Source organism: Pygocentrus nattereri, chromosome 14 (genome assembly GCF_015220715.1).
Source record: "Pygocentrus nattereri isolate fPygNat1 chromosome 14, fPygNat1.pri, whole genome shotgun sequence".
NCBI classification, from domain to species: domain Eukaryota; kingdom Metazoa; phylum Chordata; class Actinopteri; order Characiformes; family Serrasalmidae; genus Pygocentrus; species Pygocentrus nattereri.
This window is the reverse complement of record NC_051224.1, coordinates 25,569,194-25,592,500: the sequence shown is the minus strand read 5'-3', so window position 1 is coordinate 25,592,500 and position 23,307 is coordinate 25,569,194. Positions and strand designations below refer to the sequence as shown.

Sequence of the window (23,307 nt, the reverse complement as noted above, 5' to 3'; positions counted from 1 at the left end):
TGTCATAGAAAATCTTACAAGAAGCCACAAAAGCAGCTACAGTTTCCTATATTTAGCAGTTTCCTTAATTAGAGGAATGTCTGCCACAGAAGGACGCTCTAAAGCTCATCAGCTCTGTTTCAAGGGCAGGAGAAGTGACAGCACTGCCTGGCAGCACTGAGCATTCATCTAGCACACTGACTGGACACGAGAAAACCACACTGCAGTTCTGCCACCACAACTGCACTACAAAATCACATTAGAACACAGTACCATTGCTCAGTGGGTGAAATAAGATAAAATAAGATGAAATAAAATTAAATAAAAACAGAAAGTACAAGAACTAAGATTTAATATTTTAGCCTGTTTTTTATGAATATACACTATACAATTTAATGCCCACAGACTAGGCTGAGATGAAGTGAGGGCAAATCTAGAATCGTAGTACAGAACAGGCGAAGGTCGATACACGGGCATAAGAAACAACAAGGGCTAGACTAAGTCATCAAAGGGAGAACAATAGCAAAAGGTCAGTAACAAGGAAGATCAAAAATAGTCCAGGGGGTCAAATGAAAGTTATAAATGAAAGAATAAGCGGAACAGCACAAACCGGGAGGTCAAACACAATAACAAAGGCTCAGTCATGATATGAACAGGATGGCTGAGCAACACTGCGCAAAGAAGCAAGTGAAACAAACTGTGAATAGTCCAACAGCAGGTGATAATCAACAGAGAGGATTCTGGGAGTTGGAGGAGTGTTAATCTCTGCTACACCAGCGTAAGGCGTGACAGCTGTGAAATGGTTGAAAAGCATCTTAAACAGTGATGCTTGGGGATAAAAGGAGCATAAAGGAAAGGCAGAGTCCTTTTTGGGCAAGGATGGGTCGAGGCCTCTTTGCCAAAACATGCACCAACGAACAATCCAACAGTTTAAGAATGACATTTCTTAACAAGCATTTGCAAGAATGTTTGGTATTTCCCTTTTTTACAGTGCACAATATCATCAAAATATGCAGAAAATCTGGATATCTCTGTACGTAAAGGGCCAAACTACTGACCTTCCACCTCTCAGATGGCACCACATTAAAAAACAGCATGTCTTCTTCAGTAAGCACCGTCTGTCACTGCTTCCACAAATGCAAGTTAAGGCTGTATTATTGTTATGACCTGGTCTAGCGTTAAGCTGTAAACAAATAGTGCAAAATTTATGTTTTGTGTAAGTGTGTGTAGAGCATGTGTGTCAGGGTCCAGTCCTCGTGGGCCAAAACTCTGCAGACTTCACCTCACTGCCTCATTGAACACACCTGATTCAGCTCATCAGCTGAATAAGGTCTTATTGAACTGAATTCAGTGTTAGATGACGCGATAAACACTGATCTCCACAACACTTTGACCTGGAAGGTCCACCAGTCTGACAGGCCTGGTGTAGCTGTGTAATAATGAGTATTAAACTGACTAAAAGCTGAAAGTGTATTATACAGCTGAACAGTGCAAACACCAGTTTGTCATCAGGTTTGGCTGAAACAGCAAACAACCGCAAACTGACACTAAGAGAGACACTTAACTCAACCAAACAAAATAACTAACAAAAGACAAACACAGACAAAAAAAACAACACCCAAACAAAATGCCAGTGGAACCCAAACACCTGAAACTATGCGTAAAAATACACAAACAGGGACTATAAAAAAAATATCGCTGCTGTTGGAACAAAACCTTGTATGTCCATTTTTGTCGTGGTTCAGTTTTTGACGTAACTTGAAAATACTTGTTGGCCTTTACATTGTGTGTAAATTTCATGATGAATGGACCAAAAGAAACAACACAGAATAACTTTTTAAGAACTCTGGTTCCATTGCCTTACATTAAAAGTACAGCTTGTTTTTTCGTTCTCCTGTAAAGTTACCACTTTGGAGATGTTCCGATACGATGTCGACATTTTTCTACTAACTGGAATTTGAATTTGGAATTGAGGATCATATAAAGCAGCTCTGCTGCAAATGCTGAATGAAGGCAGTTACACAGTCAAAGAAGCAAGTGATGTTTGAGTCAGTGCAGCTGTGATAAATTCAGCTGTAATGTTCAGCCTTCAGCTTATCAGAGGAACAAGAAACACAGGATGTGATGCAGCAGCTCAGTTTTCCTTCTGCACTTAAAAACACATAAAGGCTGCACATACACACTGACATTTCTGGGCACTGAGTGTATCTGAAACTACTCCTCAGGGGAGGGTAATATGACAATTTATCGTTACCATGATGAATTATCTCACAATACACTGCAAAAATCTTAACAGGTCAAAACATCTTAAATGTAGCCAATAAATCTAATATTTCTCATTATGAGACTGTTACTGAATACTGCGATATTATCCCACTCGTTTCTGTGCATTTTTACTTGTATTAAGTGATTTTATCCGGAGAACATCTCTTATTGGCAGATTGTTTTATTTATGAGGAATAATTAAGATAATTTTGCATATTTCAAGAAATAATCCTTAACAACAAGTTGTGTGATCTGCCAATGGAAAAAAGACAATTTTCTAAGATAAAACTCTTTAAAAAGCAAGTAATAATAGCTATAAATAAGCCAAATAATCTCACTATATTCATACAATAGTCTTATAATGAGAAATATTCAATATATTAATTACATTTAAGAGGTTTAAACTCAGATGACTGGTGACCACTGAACTACAGTCTGTAACAAGGAGGGGAGGAGTTTCTAGTAAAGTGGCTGATTAATGTTGCTTTAAAACACAATATAAGTGCACCTAATAAACTTATCTTATAAGCATATCGCTGTTGTCGGATCAAAACCTTGTATCTCCAAAATGGTAACTGTACATGAGAAGGAACAGAGTGACAGAGTCATGTGACAGAGTCTGGAGACGCCGTGGAGAGCGATCTGCTGGCTGCAACATCCTTCAACATGACCGGTTTGGCAGTGGGTCAGTAATGGTGTGGGGTGGCATTTCTTTGGAGGGCCGCACAGCCGTCCATGTGCTCGCCAGAGGTAGCCTGACTGCCATTAAGATTATGATTAAGTGACCCTTATTAGTCCCACAACAGGGAAATTTCACCTCCGCATTTAACCCATCCGTGAAGTGAAACACCACATACACACTTGTGAGCACACTTGCCCAGAGCGGTGGGCAGCCAAAACCGCAGCGCCCGGGGAGCAGTTGGGGGTTAGGTGTCTTGCTCAAGGACACCTCAGTCATGTGCTGTTAGCTCTGGGGATCGAACCGGCGACCTTCCGGTCACGAGGCTGGATCCCTAACCTCCAGCCCATTAGGTACCGAGATGAGATCCTCAGACCCCTTGTGAGACCATATGCTGGTGTGGTTGGCCCTGGGTTCCTCCTAATGCAGGACAATGCTAGACCTCATGTGGCTGGAGTGTGTCAGCAGCTCCTGTAAGATGAAGGCATTGAAGCTATGGACTGGCCTGCCCGTTCCCCAGATCTGAATCCGATTGAGCACATCTGGGACATCATGTCTCGCTCCATCCACCAACGCCACATTGCACCACAGACTGTCCAGGAGCTGGCGGATGCTTTAGTCCAGGTCTGGGAGGAGATCCCTCAGGAGACTATCCGCCACCTCATCAGGAGCATGCCTAGGTGTTGTAGGGAGGTCATACAGGCACGTGGAGGCCACACACAATACTGAGCCTCATTTTGACTTGTTTTAAGGACATCACATCAAAGTTGGATCAGCCTGTAGTGTGTTTTTCCACTTTAATTTTGTGTGCGACTCCAAATCCAGGCCTCCATTGGTTAATAAATTTTATTTCCATTGATGATTTTTGTGTGATTTTGTTGTCAGCACATTCAACTTTGTACAGAACAAAGTATTCAATGAGAATATTTCATTCATTCAGATCTAGGATGTGTTATTTGAGTGTTCCCTATATATTTTGTATTTAAATTCTATAAGGGGGCTACACACCTAAGATTTTCACTCACTTTCCACCTGAGTAAATGTGATGTGATGACAAATTTTACATGGTTATTTTCGATCTCTGCTGTTAGCAAATATGCACAAACACTTGTGTTCTTAAAAAAATATTCACAAACTGCACTTAGAAGCTACATAACAAAGTCTATGGTTATTAACCCTGTTAAATGTCCAGGTCCCAGTATTCTGTTACATGTCTATAATCTAAGAACAGCTCAGGAAGTTTGCATTTAAGTAGTTACTAAATAATAAGCCTTTGTGTGTAATAAACCTGAGGTTTTAAGGATTTACAAGTAAATTTCAGTGTCAAATTCCTTCAGATGTCTTTACAATGGTGGTGATAGGAACCAGGGGTCGCCATGACTACAACACAAATATAGACATTTTATTTACTGTACAGAACCACCAGAGAACCTACACAAGTCTTCTGAGTTTATATGGAATGTTGATGATGGAAAATAGTGGAAAATCTGAAATAAGTTTTCTTTGGGGACTATTTTGCCTCACAACAACCTGCATATTATGTATGCCTTCATCATGAATGGAGTTTAAGGCCAAAATCTTCTCAAAACTATAATAAAACAGTGTCTCAGACATCAGGCGGTGAATTCAGAACCATTTCATGTAGGAACTTTCTGTGAGGGAGCTTTTAGAGGTGGACGTCTGGTTCCTATCACCACCACTGTAAACAGTTCTGACTCATTGTAAGGGAAAGTCTTCACATGTTCACTGAACTATTTCATTCTTCAGCTCTGATTCCAGTATAAAAAGTGTAATGAAGTCAGTTCTACCGAATTATATCAGCACCCTCTATTGGCCAGTTTCTGAACAGCAGCCACTGCAGCAGCATACACATGCAAAGTGACTGAACCAGCAACTGATATGATGATGCATCATTTTTACTGTGATCATGACACTCTTTCTGAGCATATGATGGGCTGGTCAGCACTTCCAGAACACTGAACAACTGCATAGATCATAAAAAAACAAAATAAACCAGTTATAGAGCCTGTAAACAACGATCACTGACTGTGTACAGTAACCACACAAACTACATAAGTAGCTGATTGGACAGCAGCCATGGCTTTATTATGGCTTTATTTTATTCATTCATTTTTTACTAAATGGTAAAAGGGAACTTTTATATTCATTTTGTGTTCAAAACTGTATTTTTAGGGTTTAGAATAGATTTAGATGCTTCTATGTTCCAAAAACATGTTCCCCTCATACTGTTCATCTCTATTCACCATCTGAAACGCTGTTAGAGCAAAGCCAGTTTATGAGGTGTCTGCCCTCTTCCTATATAAGTGACAATTTTAGACTTTTATTCTGACATTCTTTTACAGTAAAATAGACTGTAAGTGCTTTAATCCAAGCCTGTGATATTAATGGTGGACCTGTTCATGCTGTTGGCTCTTTTAGCCTGTTAGCTAGGTGACCAGCCTGGTTCTAGATAAGAACATAAGTTGTCAGCTCCTCAGTTTAAACAGAACCAGGTTCTTTCTTATCAGTATACTTAGTGTGAGCAGCATTAGAGTCAAAGATTATTCATTAACAGCACAAGGGTTTATCGTGCTGTGGTGGTCAACGCAATGATGGAGTTGAGTTGAGGTTGAGGTGGTCATAGGAGTGTGTATATCATGGATTTTGACTTGGAATGCAGCTCAGCCAATCAGTTTTCAGAACCAGGAATATCCAACTTATAAGAGTTTAAATGCAACATGCATTAAGTATATTATATAAAAAATTACAATAAGTTGAGATCTGAGGGTTTTCGCCACTTGTTAAAAAGCCTTCGTAATAACTATTGTGATATTTACGCAACATATCGTCAACCTTTACTCTGCTAATTCATTTAAGCCCTTATAAAACGTGGCGGCGTGGTGGGTAGCGCTGTCGCCTCACAGCGAGGAGGGTGTGGGTTCGATTCCCCAGCCGGGTGACCGGGGTCCTCTCTGTGTGGAGTTTGCATGTTCTCCCCGTGTCTGCGTGGGTTTCCTCCGGTTTCCTCCCACAGTCCAAAGACATGCAGTCAGGCCAATTGTGTAAAATGATCAAATTGTAAGTCGCTCTGGCTAAGAGCGTCAGCCAAATGCTGTAAATGTAATGTAAAAAATGTAAATGTAAAATCGTAACTTCACACAAAAAACTAACGCAGATACAAGTACTTATTAATTTATTTACACAATTTAAAATACACAAATACAGTGGCAATACAAATGAGGAGAAAAAAAATCTTCCGGAGCAGGAAGATTTCCCATAATTCCATCTGATACAGCACAGTGTGGTGATTGGGTGATGCGGCTCAAACGAACCAGCAAAGAGAAGACTGTAAATAAAACAAAACCGAAAAAAACAACAACAACAAAAAAAAAATAAACGAGAGAGAGAAACCCATAAAATCGGTTGATCCCGAAGTGACGCTGAAAACTACACCAGTACGGGAGCTGTTTGTTTATTTATTCTTTTTTTTTTTTGTTTGTGAGACCACCGGAGAGAGAAATAGTCTAACTTAACAAATCTAGAACGGAACAAAGTCCCTCTCATCCCTCTAAACGCTACCATTGTCCCCCACACACTACACACAGACAGACAGACAGACGGACAGACAGAGGCTATGCTGTAAAAATGGTACCTCGCCATCACTAGAAACATCCTATATACATAACAGAATTGAATATTTTCATTTTCACCACTACCCCCCCAATCCCGACTACGGAAAACGCCTAAATGCTCTACTAACAATAAACGTGGAGAGGCCGTGCGCGCCTTTCTGCTTCTTCTACAGCTCGAAGCACCTGGAGAAAACGAAAATAATGAGATGAGGGGGGGAAATGGTACTAAAAGCCTGGATAACACTCAGTAAATAAAACTTGATTAAAAAAAAAAAAAAAAAAAAAAGACATTAAAAGTAAGAAACCATGACACGCTGGATGGCAAAACAGCTCGATATTCTACGACAGGCTGAACTCATTCATAACCATGTAATTATAAATGCATAACTGGCCGCAATTCAGCAGGATTTTCAAGTTAAATGCTGTTCCATCCTGCGCAGAGCCCCAAAATACACACGCTGGAGTCCTTTATTAAAAATAAACCAAAGAAAAAGCCAAAAGCAAAAACAAACACCCCCCACAAAACAAAAAAATATTTCCACACAACACAGAGCATCCTACACATCCGTGCTCGTCTGTATGCTCGCCTGTGCCATGGACTTAATCACTGACTGTAAGTTTGAAACAAACAGCAACATGAACATGAACGTTTCCACAATACAGGCATTTTCACAGCTTTCCACAGCTTCAGGGAATGCAATAAAAACAAAACACACACAAAAAAAACAAAAAAACAAAACAGTGAGCAAGTGGACAGAGAGCGCCAGGCTGACTGGGATCAAGAAATTATCCAAAAAAAAAAAAAAAAAAAAGAGAAAAACACCCAAAATGCATGATGCTAAAGTGGTACTGGTGTGTTTACGATTCCCGATTCAGAATCCATATTTTTTAAATTCTTCTTCCCTCGGCTGGCCTTCACTACACAAACACCTAAACTACACCAATACCAAAAGAACGAACTGGCCTGCAGGAAATAAACGAGTCTCAGAGCTGGCTTCGTTCAGACGAGCAGCCAAATCAGTCCATCCCCCCCCCCCCCATGTAACGGATATGTCTTTGTGTTTGACATCTAAAACCCCTAAAATTCTGATTTGGGCAGCATCAAAGCACTCATAAATTAGATTTTTTTTTAAAATCTACTCTCTGGCTTATTCAAACCACCTCAAAGCTCAAACTGCAGTTTCCATAAGCAGTTCTAGAAGCTCTTAAATGCATTTCGATGCAAACAAAAGGCCGCACAGCCCGTGAAAACTGAGTTTAATCATTGTCAAACAAGAAAAAAGGGAAAAAAAAAAAAAAAAAAAAAAAAAAAAAAGAAACGTACAGAAGCACAATGTTGATGGCTATTGGAGCAGCTCCATCCTGAGCCGAGTACATTTTTTCTCTTTTCTTTTTTTTTTTGCAACAGGTGAGGGTGAGCTGGAGTATCGTATGTGTTTGTTTACGTGCGCTGGGCTGAGGGTCACTCCAGGACTGCATAAAAGACGGACAGATGCTGGAAAGGCCACTTTTGCCCACGCAGAGCCGCGAGAAAGAGCACAGCGATCGAAGTGCTCCAATTCTTTTTTTTTTTTTTCTTTTTTTTTTTTGGAGTGTGCGTTTGGTGGGTGTCTTTGTGTATGTGAGCAAGAGAGAGAGAGACCAAGAGAAAGAGAGAGAGTGTGGGTGTCCATCTCCTCAAAGTGACTGGATTCAGTTGCGCTGGAAAAAAGAATAAAGAAATAAAGTCTGTCTGGCTTTGATTTGCTCAGGTTTGACTGCAGATGCTGGAGAAGTCCTGGTGCAGGAAAAAAAAGGGCCGCTGGCGCCCCCTGGTGGCCCGTGCGGGTCTCATCGAGGTACAGCGGACTGCAGGCCACTGGGGGTGACGCGGGAAAGCGCCTGTGGAGAGAAATAAAAACAGTTAATATCTCACTCACACACACACACACACATACATACACACACACACACACACACACACACACACACATCACTCAATTACACACACATGAAAGCTTTTTTAGAGCTGGATTAATTCTACAGAACACAAAATGTTAAAGCACTTCCTTTTTTACAGTAAGTCTCATCAAAAAAGAGCAGGAAGGGACGCACAGTTACAAGTTTCTCTCAATACCTCAGGATATCAGCTCAGACAGAATTGATTTAATATTTATTTTATCAGTTTAAAATCTTATATATTATGTGGGTCAGTGAGAGATCATTCCAAAATGGGTACTTAAGAAATTTAAGTCATTAGGGATTTTAAACCAAATTTTAAACCATATTCTTCCTATTTTAAGGCTACAATGTCTAACCCATCACTGCAGACATCTTCACCATAACCTTATTATCTCAAAAAAAGCCTACATTAAATTCATAAAACATTGTGCATGTTCTGTTTAACTTCAAACTCCTTGAGACCACCGGTGGTTCCAAAACACACTACCTCATAACTTTCATATTTCATAAGCTACATTCAGAAGGTGGGCGTCATATGAGGCCGTAACTGTCTTCTTTCCAATCAAATAGATGATGTCGTCATTTTAAACCTCTTTAATAAAAGCAGCTGAAAATGTTCTCTAATGAACGTCGAGCCATTTCTCCACAAATCTGGGCTATAAAATATAAACAGATGGCGTCTCTTCAGTGATCTGCTCTGTAAAAATTACTTTTATTAAAAAAAAAAAAATAAAGTGTGTAAGATTTTTGGGTTTCAGCAGTAAATTGTAAGCATATAGCAATATGTGTGATCATAAAATAATTCCTGTTATTTATTTATTTTTTTTACAATAAATAAAATAAAAATGCATACTTGTTAGGAGTATATAAAAAATTCAGTTCTAATAATAAAGTGAGAATTTGATGCGACATATTTTGGAACAACACTATTCAGGACAGTTAGCGAACAATAAACTGTATTCAGCTTTTAAACTGATGTGTACAACATATCAGGAAAGGGTACTGCATTTGTAAAAGCATTATATTATTCCCATATTGCTCAGTCCTACCTCGACATGCTCACTTTCTAAACATCTTTAACACTGTAGGGAGGCTCAGCCGAGCCCAGAAGCCTAAAATACTACTTTGAGGATCAATCATTAATTGATCAATAATTATCAAACCAGAGCAGGAGAGGGGGACTGAGAGGCCCTAAGGGCATGTAAGCTCTGATTTGGTATTAAAGGAGTTTGTTTATAAGCAGCGTAATTAAGTGCACATGCATGTATGACTACAGAATTTATTTTAATCTGATATCTGGTGGGGGTTGCCCTCTGAGCCTACCCCCCCCCCCCCCACAGCCTGTCTCATGGATATTACGCATATAGAACAGAGGAGGGGGAGGGTGCAAATGATATGTCGAGATAATATAAATCAGTAAATAAATATATATTAAAAGCAGAGAAAGGCTCTTCTGAACTGAAAGGCATCAGTGGGGCTTTTATTTGCTGAACAAAAAGATGGAGAGATGACAAAGCTAGAAGGAGAAAAGGAGAATACATTTTTCATGATGCCCTGACGGAGCAAAGAGAAAACAGAAGGCCCAGGAGGATCGGGCTCAAGCCTCGGCCAATCCAGTGCCTCCTCTCCTCTAGAGGGTGGAGGCAATCTATCTCTGCCATTACAGAAGAAACAAAAGAGCTGCTAAAGGTGAGACCCTCAAAACTAATATAGAACCAGACAGTGAGTTGAGCTGGGGGATCTGAAAAAGGGTTAAAATGTCTAAGAAAAAGACTGGATTTCATTCTGGACATGTTTAAAATGTGATTTTTTTTTTGTGTACAAAACAACTGAAAAGGGGGCCCAAAAATATCACAGAACTCTATTAAAACAAGAAATATTCATAGGATAAATATAATAGTGATGCAGATTTTAAAAGCTACTTTTAAACTGAACAAAAATAGGTGCCAAAAAAGACTGAGTGTAGGACATTTAGCTTCCTAAAAAACTTGCTTGATAAATATTTGAGAGAAAAGAACCTGTTATAGGTTTAAAATAAACCTTCATATAATGTTCACAGATTATGGGTTCTTTCTAGAAGAACCATCTACTGGAAGTGCTTCTTCTAATCTATGGTGCTGGGTGTATAACCTTTATGGGTACCTTTATTTTTAAGAATATAGCAAAAACAAATAGACATTTTTTTTAGAAATGTAAAAACCTTATTACAACAGACAAAAAATATTTCATACACAATTAAGATAAAACCAATAAAACCTGTTATCTTAAACACAAAACAGAAGTAATATTTACACACCAAACACTGCAGACGTGTAAAACAGTGCAGGTGGCAGCAAAGGCTGAGCACATATCACAATGCATGCGTGAGAGAGTGGGGGAGAGGGAGGAGGGAGAGAGACAGAGAGAGACAGACAGAGAGAGAGACAGAGAGAGAGAGAGAGACAGAGAGAGAGAGAGACAGAGAGAGAGAGAGAGAGAGACAGAGAGAGAGAGAGAGAGAGACAGAGAGAGAGACAGAGAGAGAGACAGAGAGAGAGAGAGACTTCCATTTGTTCATACTTCCAGACTCAGAGTGCACATAAGTGTCCACCCTGAAGCCTGTAAGTAGAGATTGTAATAAAGTTAGGGAAACCAAACCACACCCAAGCATCTACAGGGGCCTACGGTATTACACCAGCACACAGGCAGGGGGCGCTGCAAAGCAAAACTGCACAGCAGACCCACAGAATATCACACCAAAACTCTTGAGCCACACTCAGGGTGGAGTTTGGGTTCAAGATTAAAGGGACTGTTTCGTGAAAACATCTAAACGCACAAAATATTCATTCTGATGCTGAATTCCAGTTGGTCAGCGAAGACATGTTTGGTGTCAAAGCTTTTAAATAAAAATAAATAAATAAATAAATAAAGTATTTCGCCAAGAAATGTAGTTCCTTTAGAATACGGTATAATTGCCAAGTAACCATGGACCGCTGAATGAGGAGAATGCTCGGTCGCCAATCACTGTGCACTGCGGTAATTTCATGACCTTTTACATTTTTTGTCCTATAATAATGAACATATGACAACATAGCACTGTTTAATGCAAACACTCACTTTATAAGTACTTTTTGGGTCACCAATTACCACGACAAATCTTATTTAGCAGCGCCTCTTCTCACACTGGGGCTGAATCTTAAACAGCTTTCTGCTCCCTACATGGTGCACTAGACAGGAGTTTAAATATTGGATCCTGCAGCTCAACAGAGCAAAATACAGCTAAGACAGTCATTTTGGAATCAGACACGTCCACACCCCATAAATGATGCACTGTTTGGCTGTAGAGGCTAGAATTTCTAAACTTTCATACCTAGAACACTACTTAGGGAGTATAGAGCTGTTTGAGACTCTGGGTTTGTACTTCTGACAAACATGGACATTTGAAGTGTGTAAAACATTCAAGTGACTTATTTATTTTTTAACACCTGTATATTGACGTTTTATAGTTAATCACACTAAGTGCTTCAATTCAAGGCTGTGATAATGATGGAGCTGTTTAGGCTGTTAGCTCTTTTAGCCTGTTGGCTAGCTGACCAGCCTGGTTCTAGTTAAGAACATAAAGGTGCCAGACCCTCAGTTTAAACAAAAAAACAGGTTCACTTCAGTACTCTCTGTGCTCCATGTGAGCAGCACTAGAGTCAAAGATTAATCCATTAACAGGGTGTTTGTGCTGTGGTGCAGTGAGAGTTCAGTTGCTGTAAGGTGGTCATAGAGCGTATGTCATGGATTTTACAATGGCTTCAAACACGGCTCAGCCAATCAGATTTTAGGACAGGAACTAAGAGTTTTATAAATAAATACAAATTTCCATGACATCACAAAAACGATCACTTGAAAACAGGCTATTTTAGCAGTTTAGTTTCCATTTATGGATTTTATGGACTGGAAGGTCTTATTTAAAAGAACAGACACAAACTCACTCAGGCCTCTGGATACACCTCCAGTAGAACCATACAAGCCTTTTACCAAAAACGCCAATCAGTTACGTAGTGAACGCTACAGATGGACAGATTCCTGGCAGTTGCTGGTGAGTACTATTGGATGGATACAATTCCAACAGATGGGCCAGGGGGAACGCATGCCCGTGTAAAGGCAAAATGCACACAGTACACTAATTAATTTTCTTTCCCACGCTATGCATTGTGCCTTAAACGCACCCAACACAAAACCTACGTTTCGTCACTGTTTGCATCAGACTGCAGAATGAATGGATTTAATCGGGTATCACTGCACAGGATGGCCTGGTAAAGCCTCTCCAACAGTGCCGGTTTGAGCAACACAGTCAAGCGCTAATCTTCTGGCTACACAGAGGAAGCTGACCCAATTCCACTGGATCCAAAATGCCTGTGGAGCGGGCATATGGTCAGCTTTCTGTGGGCTTCTGCCTTGTGTAGACACATTTACATCACTATAGGAACAGTCTAAACTTCCAGAACAGTCAATCTGCATTCAAATCTCCCATTGCCAAGAGAACGTCACTGAAATTCAGCCATCAGGTCTGAATTAAAGTGATCGCTTTAAAAAGATGATCTACACAGTTCCACCCTTTAGCCCAAGTGTAGCAGGTTCATTAGCAATTAGCATGATATTTATTTGCATAATTCAGAGTTAGAGATGTAAACAGAGTGATTTAGAGTGGTTTTGTGTGAAATGGTTCAGATGCCTTTACAGAGGTGGTGATAGGAACCAGGGGTCGCCATGACTACAACACAAATACAGACATTTTATTTACTATCCAGAACCACCAGAGAACCTACATGAGTCTTCTGAGTTTATATGGAATGTTGATGGGAAATAGTGGAAAATCTGGAATAACAAGTTTTCTTTGGGGACTATTTTGCCTGCATGGTGCCTCTCTACCATGATTCAATTTTATAAATGTAAAACACAATTGCAAAACAGTGTCTCAGTCATCAGGCAGTGAATTCATAACCATTTCATGTAGTAACTTTCTATGAGAGAGCTTTTAGAGGTGGACGTCTGACCACTGTGAACAATTCTGACCCAATAAGTTTTTCTAGACCAGAGCGTTTCACAGTAAGCCACTCTGAACAACTCCTTTTACATCTTAACCGTTTAATTACCCTTTCAATAAACTCAAACTTCTTGGCACTTGCATGGAATCCTGTGATCTATAAGTATAGACTAAAGTAAAGACAAAAAATTGACTTCAAAAAAAAAAAGAAAAAAAAAAAAAAGAAGAAAACTTGGAACACAAAACATGTCTTGGATGATCAATTACATTTAACGCAAGGAGGAAAACTGATATTTTTATTGAACTATTGTTTTAAAACCTGGAGAATATTTCCACTTTGAGCAGGAACTGTAGCTCCATCACTCCCTGTGGAAAACCCATTACAGCCCTCAGCATTTCTGTTTCAGATCAACTGCATTTGGCTCAACAACCAAATGCTCAGGTTAAGATGGAGCTTTAATACGGATGATACTGAAGAGGGGTAATCCAGCAGTATTTCAACCAGGGCCCATCTGTGAAGAGTAACAGCCGGCATCTGGTGAATCTAATTTCTTCCATCTGAGTCATTTGCGTAGGCAAGAACCCACAAAGCAAAACTGGCAAAGAGAAGAAAACTAAACCATCCCACGTACGCAAGATAACATCCCCATCTCATGTAGATACCAACTGTCTCAACCTCAACCAAAATCAACCACAACTAACTTAAACAGCTTTTCCACCAGCAAGGTTTCGGTGCACAACTTTGAGGAGGGGAAAGGGGGGGTGTCTCAAAACCTGCAGGTCTGGAACCAAAGAAGCAAGATGTCGTGAGGAAAGGTAGCGTCACCAGATAAAGGTGTTTATAAGAGTGGAGCTGCCATCGTCCATAAAAAGGAAGGTGGAGAAGCAGCAGAAGAAAAACAACTTTTTTCCATGTATTTTGGGGGGAAAAAAATGAGTGAAAACAGCAGCAAAACTGAACCGACTGTAGTAGAAACCAGATTCAGTTTCAAGACAAATTGACAAGTTAAGGAAAGTCAAAGGTGTACTTAAACACAAGTGGGACTAATGTGTTGCTGGACAGTGCAAATTAAAAACGGTGAGCATGATGTGCTAAATTCTTGGCCAAACACCACCGACTTCCAGTTATGTAATTTCAACTCAAAAGCTGGAGGAAACTCGAGACGGGGTTCTTAAAAAGCTCCAGTTCTGGCACCGTGTCAGTGGAAAAGGGGTTACTCGAGGGCCTTTATTCGACACCTGACCTTCCCTCGTATCTACAGGAAGTGGATTCTGCTGTGAGTAGAAGTGTAAATCACCGATTTCAACAGTTCAATGCATCACAAAATCTAAAACCTAATGATTTTTCTTGCGTTAAATAAACTTCATATGGTATAAAAATGTAGAGAATTTAATTTGCAGTTGTTTTTGAACTGGAAGAACTACTAAAACCCTATTGGAGCTGGATTAGTCTATAATTTTAGCAGTTTTTACAAGTAAGCTAAATAAAAACTTGAAGCTCCTTCGGTAACAGCAGCTCTGCTTGACCTGACCTCATGGTGGTGTAGTGCAGTGTATATATATTATATACATACACATACATACACACACACACACAACCCGACTAGGTATAACATTATGAGCACTTCCTTGTTTCTATGCTCATTGTCCATTTTATCAGCTCCACTTACTATAAAGGTGCACTTTGTAGTTCTACAGTTACAGACTGTAGTCCATCTGTTTCTCTGCATACTGTTAGCCCCCTTTTAGCCTGTTCTTCAGTGGTCAGGTCCCCCGTGGACCCTCACAGAGCAGGTACTATTTGGGTGGTGGATCATTCTCAGCACTGCAGTAACACTGACATGCTACAAAGTGTACCTGTATATTAAGTGGAGCTGATAAAATGGACAGTGTAGAAACAAGGAGGTGCTTACAACGTTATGCCTGAGCAGTGTGTGTGCAATTAATATATATTATTATTATTGTTATTATATAACTTTTTTGGTGAATAAAAAAGAGGTTTATCCTCAAATTTAACCAAGGACTACTGTAATTTAAAACATTTTTGGTGATGGGCTAATAAGAAGGGGAAGGCAAAGATCCCTCTAGTTTTAATCAGTTTAATTCTAAATCTCGCTGAAGTGAACTTCCCGGCTTGGGCGCCTCAATCCAGGCTATCTTGGGCAATTAGACACAGAGTTTATCCCATAAGAATCAATTACAAATTACATTACCAAACTTCCCCAGGTAAAACGACAGTTGAATACTTAAAAAAGACAAAAACAAACCCCTTTCTTTAGATATCACCTATAAAAACAGTATTTTAGAAATGTTACTTTGCCAAAAATAATAAGTACCAATTTAATTGAAGGTTTTATTAAATTATGTTGAACCAGTTGAATCACTACCTGCCAACTGACACATCTACACATTTTTATGGCTCTATCCATAATGCATCCCTGAATTCTGCACCAGAGGGGGTTCTGGGTGGGACGGCAGCAGAGAGCAAGGAGGGAGGGTAGGGAGGGCTTTACTGAGTGCAGGGAGGTGCAGACACACCAAACAAGATGGCACCCGACCGTCACTCACCCGGGGCTGCCCCGGCCTCTCACAGCAGAACGTGGCGAGCAGCTACTTGCCGTGATGATCGAAGGGAATGCTATTCTGAGGTGGGCGGGGTGGAGGGGGGAAAAACATTTATATGTGAAGCAAACAATGGCAATGTGGCAGCACATCACAAACAGCGCTCCGAGTAGGAAAATGACCTGATCTCCAGAAAGCTGTACTGCTTTATCGCTGTGAATGTCTTTATTAGCAGGGCTGGGTAGAGCGGCTCACTGACCGACTCTGGGAATCGGCTGAACTGGCTGTACGCAAGTTTAAGCAAGGCTTAGAGCTTAAGGTTTAGGCTAGTGAACACACTAGCATTTAGGTTCAAGTTTACGCATCACTAAAACAAAACCGGTTGCACCACACAAACTAGTTTTAATGTTGATTTTAGTGTGTAGTAAATATTTACACCTGAGCATGTCCAAGTGCTGGAAAAAGCAACGAGAAGCACAGAGCACGAAGACCTATTTTATTTATATTTATATACTACATATAACTAGTCCTATCACAATGATGACAATCAAGATATGATAACATATGATAATAATAAGAATATCTCAATTATTTAAGCCAACTGCAATCATTTGCCAAAGCTGCTAGATTTCACAATTATATCACTGCTGTAGGAACAAAATCTTTAAAATGGTAACTTTACAGGAGAAGGATAAAATATACCTTTACCTTCTAATGTAAGTCAATGAAACCAGAAATTTTTACAAGAAATTTTGGATCATTTCTTTTGGTCCATTCTACACACAACATCGAGGACAACTGAAATTTTTTAATTATTTGAAAAACTGGAAAACAACAAAAACGGAGATGAGGCTTTGTTCCGGTGACAGCAACAAAAAGTGTAAAATTGTGTGTCAATATTACGCTAATGAATATAAATTAAACTGTACACTGGAAACATGGCAACAGTGGTGCATACTAATGTATATATTGTGTATGTGTGTATATATTTTTCTTTTTTCTTATTTCATTGTATTCAAGCTGTACAAGGAAGGTACACACCTAAGACTTTTACACACCTTCGCACTTATGTAAATGTAATGTGACAAATGTGATATGAGATACATTTGCAAAAACACCACTAAACTTTAGGGCTGAACAACTTGTTCAAAAGATCCAATTGTGATTTTTCTGCTCAATATTGCGATTTAAATGCAGTTATTTTTCTTTAAATTAAGCTCCAGGCCTTTTTTATGTGGAAAAACTGCTGCCCATTCATTTGTATGGGCTCAAGACTTGAACATAATGTAGTTTGCCAGAAATTCAGTTCACAAGCTCTGTGTTATTAGGTTGTTTCTCCACTTAACACTTATAACTATGATTATGACATAGGATATGATTAAAATTGCAGTTTGATAACTGCTCTTTAAAATTGCAATTTTGACATAAAAATGATTCATCTTCCAACCCTACTGGACATATTTTTCAGTTTATTATTTTTTCACTCTTTCTTAATGTCATATTACATGTCTGCATTTAGCAAAACAAATTTCTTGTATGTGTAACATCCTTGCTGAAATTATTTTATTTTGAAATTATTTAGCACGAAAGTTCAGGAAAAATATTTACGCAATCTCAGGTTTCTATGCAGGAATGTAAAATCCTGCAAAAACTGCATATTATAATACACCTACTTATGCCAGCAATTACACAATACTCGTCCAACGAAAACACTAAGCTAAGCTGTGCACAGAAGCCAATTCAGATGTTTAATAAATTAAGAATGTGCACAGAAGAGATCAAGATATATTTACTCCACTATTATTCACATCTAAGTTTTTGATTTTTGTTTTTAATTAGCATAAACAAAGGCTTTTCTGACTCAGCAGCACTTTGAACTGTAGACTAAATGTTTAAAATCATATATGAGGATTTGAAACCATCAACTTTGCATGCAAGCAGCTTTTAAACTCAGAAGGCAGGCCCAGCATTTGCATGCCAGCCACAGCAGACGTATAGTGCACCCGAGTGGCTCCCTAGAACTGTTCCCTTCTCCATACTTGAATAAAAGTCTGAAACGACTCAATTTTCTGATCTCCATCCAATCACAGGGAGCCATGGATGAGCACCAAGCTCAGAGACTAGCACTGATGCCACACTTAGGCATACAGAGGGCAAAAACATTCCAGCTACAGAACAACGAGGATATGAATGATCTCAATGCTATCTGCCAAAAAAAGCTTCAGATCAAGGCTTTTACCTGTGATGTGGACATTCGTGAAGTGTCCTGTCGGCCAGTCAGGTCAGATGAGGAGATGTTAACTGGAGCTCCGCGATGTAATCTCATACTGACCTTCCTCTCGCGCTCCATTCCTGACACACAAATGACAAACACATCGGCATTAGTGTGGAGCTGTGGACAGACATCAGCAGGTTTTCCTCAGTAAGCTGAATAACTCAAGCTCACGGCTGGCCAATAGCTGGTAACCTCTTCTACAGGACGGGCCTGACTTTGGGTTTAAGTTATCTGGCTAAAGCCTTGGGTTCACTACACAACTTTTAAAGTCTGAACAGTTAACAGGCTGGGTGTCTCACACTGTTGCACTGGTTTTTGCTGATATTTTTTGGGGATCCACACTAAACAATCAGGAATCAGACACCATAACTTTTAATCTGCTGCTGAACCGAATGGAACACACAGAACTCTCGCGTTTTCCCATTACTTGGAGACCCAAATGAAGGTCTGCTGCTGTATTCTCTTCAGTTTGCACCAACAAACGTCTGAGCCCCTCAAACACGACTCGACCCTCTCTCCAAATGTCGACATTTTAGACAAAGAGTACAGATTTTAAATGGTACTTATATTATTTTGGTTACTATTTAGCCCAAACATTGATTTTACCCAAGTATGGGTTCAGGCTGCTCTACCTCTGCCCATATAATATTTAAATACCAGCCAAATGTAACAAACTGCAGTTAAAAGATCTCTTTATAGGCTGGCTCCACACCAGAGCCCCGGTCACAATATCACCTGACAAATGTGGAAACATCAGTTCTTTTCTGAACACAACACTTGACGTCATATTATTTCCTTTCTAGAGGGAACGTGTGCAAGTGCTTTACCACTTCCCCACAGCTGAGAACACAAACTCAAAAAAGAAAATCTGCTGGTAGATGCTGTTACTGAGGAACACAAACAGGAAATAAACCCATCAGCCAAGACAGGTGAAGACAGGACGCAATCTCCAAATCAAGTATTCAGTACTAGCACTAACACACAACAACACTAGAGAAGTCATGTGCCATGTTGTGTGTGCCTTATCGCTATCATCTACACTGGAAAAAAGACAACACTACACAGAACACCTCAACCGGAAACAGAGACTGATCTAAACCATATGCTAACTCTACACTGTGGAAGAGGTAACACACTGGGCATTATGGGGATTCCAGGCTGTCAGGGTACAGCATGTACACTTTGGAGCATTACCGATTTTAAGAGTGTATTCAATAAGGACTTTTAAAATAATGCACTATATAGTAAATAGGACCCATTACTGTCCAAAACTGTGCACTATATAATAAGGCAGGGGTCGTCAACCTAAATGTTAAGAGTCATTTTGTTTGTTCAGCAAAAACCAAACCACATTGGAAGCCACAACATTTTACGTCCATTTTACCATCTTGGCTGTAAATATGTCTCAGTATGTGCTGATGTGCTAGTATAGGCTAAAAAATCTGAACAAAAACGCAGACTTACTTTGCTCCGCTTTGAGCTTTAGCTCAGCTGTAGATGCTTTTCTCGTATCGCTGACAGGAAACTTTTCCGCAAAAGTTAAACAGTTTCTTGTAAAATGTCTCTCAATGTTTAATTTTATACGAGGCTGAAGTCGCTTCTCATTCGCCAGCTTATTGTTCGAATTGTCCCATTCCATCTTAAACAGTGCCTGAGGTGTCAGAATGTAACTGCGGCACCATTTAAGGTGGAATAGAAAAATTCCAACGAGAAACTGACTAAGCTTCGCAACTTTTTAGTGTCTGACAGTTTCCTGTTGCAGATTAAACATCAGGAAACCAGTTGGACTGTCAATTCGTCTCTAAATGATCAACATTCATCTTAAATGTTTCTCTTTCCCATTTCTTTAGCTAACTAGCTAGGAGATTGTTGTTACTATGGCGACCAGCTGCACGCTAAAAAGTTGAAGGTTGGTGAATTAGCATGTACAGACTAAATTAACTCCAGTGTTTAAGACCATTTATTGTTAAACTGTGTTGAACGACCAGCAGAGCTTCAATTTACTTCAAAGGAGGATTATTTTATCTTTACCTAGAAATCGAATTGCTGTGGAGCTGCAACAGAGCAGTAGAACAGCCACCAAGGATACCAATGTTATCAGGTTTAACTACAGATTTTCATTTCATTCATGAGTACAAATGAGTGGAATCGGGAAAATATGCAGCCACACCAGCCGATCCTGCATAAGACTGGTGACCCTTGTCAAAGTCAACAGGAGCATTTCAGGCACAAAAGAACAAAGCACGCAGTGGACAGGGTTATATAGTCAGTTTGGGACACAGCCTTCTCTGTGCACTCACCTGTGTGTGAGGTTGGGGTGAGGGGTGTGGGCGGTGCTACTTCCTGCGTTCCTCTGGGTCTGCTGGAGGCCGAGGGCATGCCCCTGGCGGCTGGATTCCTGCCGTGCCTCAGTCTGTCCTCTCGATCTCTGCGCTCCCTCTCAGCGTCTTCAGCCGCTCTGTTCGCTCCCTGAACACCAGAGCACACACCAGAATGTCACTCACACAGACACAAAACGACCAGCTGCACCAAATCTCACTAAAGAATAAGAAGTGAAGGAGTAAATTTTTTATTCTTTAGGAGAGGATTCAATATCAGGAGCTATCATTCAGCACAGTCTGGTCATACGCTTGCTCAATCATATTTCAGCAGATTCAGCAGAAGTGTTTGAGCAGGAAACCACTGTAACCCTCCAGGATGGAACGGGACACCTGTGAAACACCTGCTTTTCACTTGTTCATACTCACAAATTTCAACATGTTCCAGTCAAACACATAGTCATAGGAGAATCCCTGTCTGTGGAAGAGGTTCCTGAAGAGCTGTCTCAGATATGAGTAGTCCGGTTTGTCGTCAAAGCGCAAGGAGCGGCAGAAGTTGAGGTACGTGGCAAATTCGGCTGAGAAAGACAATGAAAACCACAAGGTATTTCTTATAAGTGTGTCAAATTAAATAAGAATAGCTAAAGGAATGATGGGAAATACAGCAAAAATACAATACGCCTCACAATATTTCCTTTACCTGAGATAAATAGGAACAGATGCACCAACAGTGCCACATTTTAAATATGTCTAGGCACAAAGATTTTCTTTACTCATTGGTTTATTATACCAAATCAAAAAGAACCATTCATGCTATCCTTTATCTCCGAGCATCATCGCTGATTTTAAATCTACAACTGCAAGAAACCTCAAACTGTTATGCCACTTTAGAATCTCTCCTACATCTCTTAAATGACCCATGCAATTAAATACTGACTATCAACCACCCTTAACAGAAAATTTAACCTACATGGGTATCCTTTGCAGAGGACTTCAATGGGAGTGGACATTTTCTTCTCACTGATGCGTTCATATTTTTGCCTCTTGGTGGCAGCTTTCAGGCCCTGCCAGGGCAAAGAGCCCAGGTTGAAGTACATGAGCACATAGCCAAGAGACTCCAAATCATCTCTTCTGGACTGCTCTGTAGAGATGAAAAGACAACAATGGGGAAACTGTCAAGAAATCTCATCAACAGTTTAAATAATAGATAATTAGACTAATTTCAGGCCGCAAACTAGCTATGAATGAGGATGCATGAACTAAACACCACAATGCAATTACACTGCATTTTCAGTACGGTGGTCTGTACTTATCACCACATTAAAAAAATAATAATAATACATTGACCCTCAATGATAATAGTACTTGCAAAGGGCAATAGCTTAATTGCTATTTATACATTGCACAGCCATACCTTAAAGTAACCTCGTATTCCCAATGCCCAAATCAGAAGGCAAATTATTAACTGCATGAAACAAATGTATTTTTTTTTTTTTTGTAAAAGCTTCCAAAAAGCTTCAAATGAATAGAAAATGCATTATGATCACACATCGCCAATGCTTGCAATTCACTGCTGAAAGCCAAAAATCTCAGACGCTCTTTGTATCATTTTATAAAAATAATTTTTACAGAGCAGATCACTGAAGAGACGCCATCTGTTTATAGTTAATAGCCCAGATTTGTGGAAAAATGGGTCGACTTTCAGTAGAAAAAAAGCTTCAGCTTCTTTTATTATATAGGCTTAAAATTACATAACCATCTATTTGACTGAAAAGAAGACGGATACAGCCTCATATGACGTCCACCTTCTGAATGTAGCTCATGAAATAAAGTTATGAAGAATACGATGAAATGCGTTGTGGAACCACTGGTGGTTCCATGGAGTTGAAAGGGGTACTTATATTCAATTAAAACCACCTATTAAAACCAAAAAACCAGCATGTACAACAAGTGAATATGCATGCAAAGTGAAAGAGGTGTACCGATGCCGAGATGCGTGTTGATGGAGGCGTAGCGAGCAGTGCCGGTCAGGTTCTTGTTCTCGCGGTAGGGGATGTGCTGGTGAGTGCGGGCATCTCTGTATTTCTTGGCCAGGCCGAAATCGATAATGTAAACAAGGTTGCCCTTCTTCCCCAGGCCCATCAGGAAGTTATCGGGCTTCACGTCTCTGTGGATGAAGTTCTTGGAGTGGATATACTCGATACGGCTGATCTGAGGGCAAAACAGAATACAGGTTGAGCAGGAGAGGCGAGAGAGAAAAGAGTATGAAAGTGATACAGAAAGAAAGAGAAAGCATGAACAAGCAAGAACAAGAAGAGTGAGAGAAAATATGACAGCAAGCAAGAGAGTGGAAAAGAAGAAAAGATAGCAAGAGACTGACATTGAGTGAGATAGAGAAATATTGAGAGAGAAAAGAGAAAGAGGGCAGGAGAGAGGAAGCAAATGAGAGAGCGAGTGTGTGAAAGAAAAGAGTAAAAGAGTTGGACAGAAAAGAGAATACAGGCGCGAGAGAGAGAAAACATAAGTGAGCAAGGATGAAGAGAGTCCAAGAGACTAAAACGGGAAAGAAATATCAAGAGAGAACAGAGAAAGAGAGCAGGAAAAGTAAACGAGCAAAAGAGGGGGACTGAAAAGAGAATACA

General features: G+C 39.9%; 1 protein-coding gene across 2 annotated transcripts in view; it reads right to left on the bottom strand.

The window, feature by feature from the left end:
- Nucleotides 1-6,392: 6,392 nt before the first annotated feature.
- The window catches only part of csnk1da (casein kinase 1, delta a), a 50,942-nt gene continuing 34,027 nt past the window's right edge, over nucleotides 6,393-23,307 (bottom strand). Inside the window, exons 4-9 of one of the 2 annotated variants that reach the window (XM_037544802.1) lie at nucleotides 22,648-22,876; nucleotides 21,636-21,806; nucleotides 21,095-21,243; nucleotides 20,648-20,816; nucleotides 18,312-18,424; nucleotides 6,393-8,436 (exon numbers count right to left, since the gene is read on the bottom strand). In XM_037544802.1, coding sequence (XP_037400699.1) covers nucleotides 8,386-8,436; nucleotides 18,312-18,424; nucleotides 20,648-20,816; nucleotides 21,095-21,243; nucleotides 21,636-21,806; nucleotides 22,648-22,876 — 882 coding nt within the window. In that variant the 3' untranslated portion in view covers nucleotides 6,393-8,385. Of the gene's footprint in view, nucleotides 8,437-16,015; nucleotides 16,154-18,311; nucleotides 18,425-20,647; nucleotides 20,817-21,094; nucleotides 21,244-21,635; nucleotides 21,807-22,647; nucleotides 22,877-23,307 lie in introns of those variants that run through there. The other variant, XM_037544803.1, reaches the window with a different exon arrangement.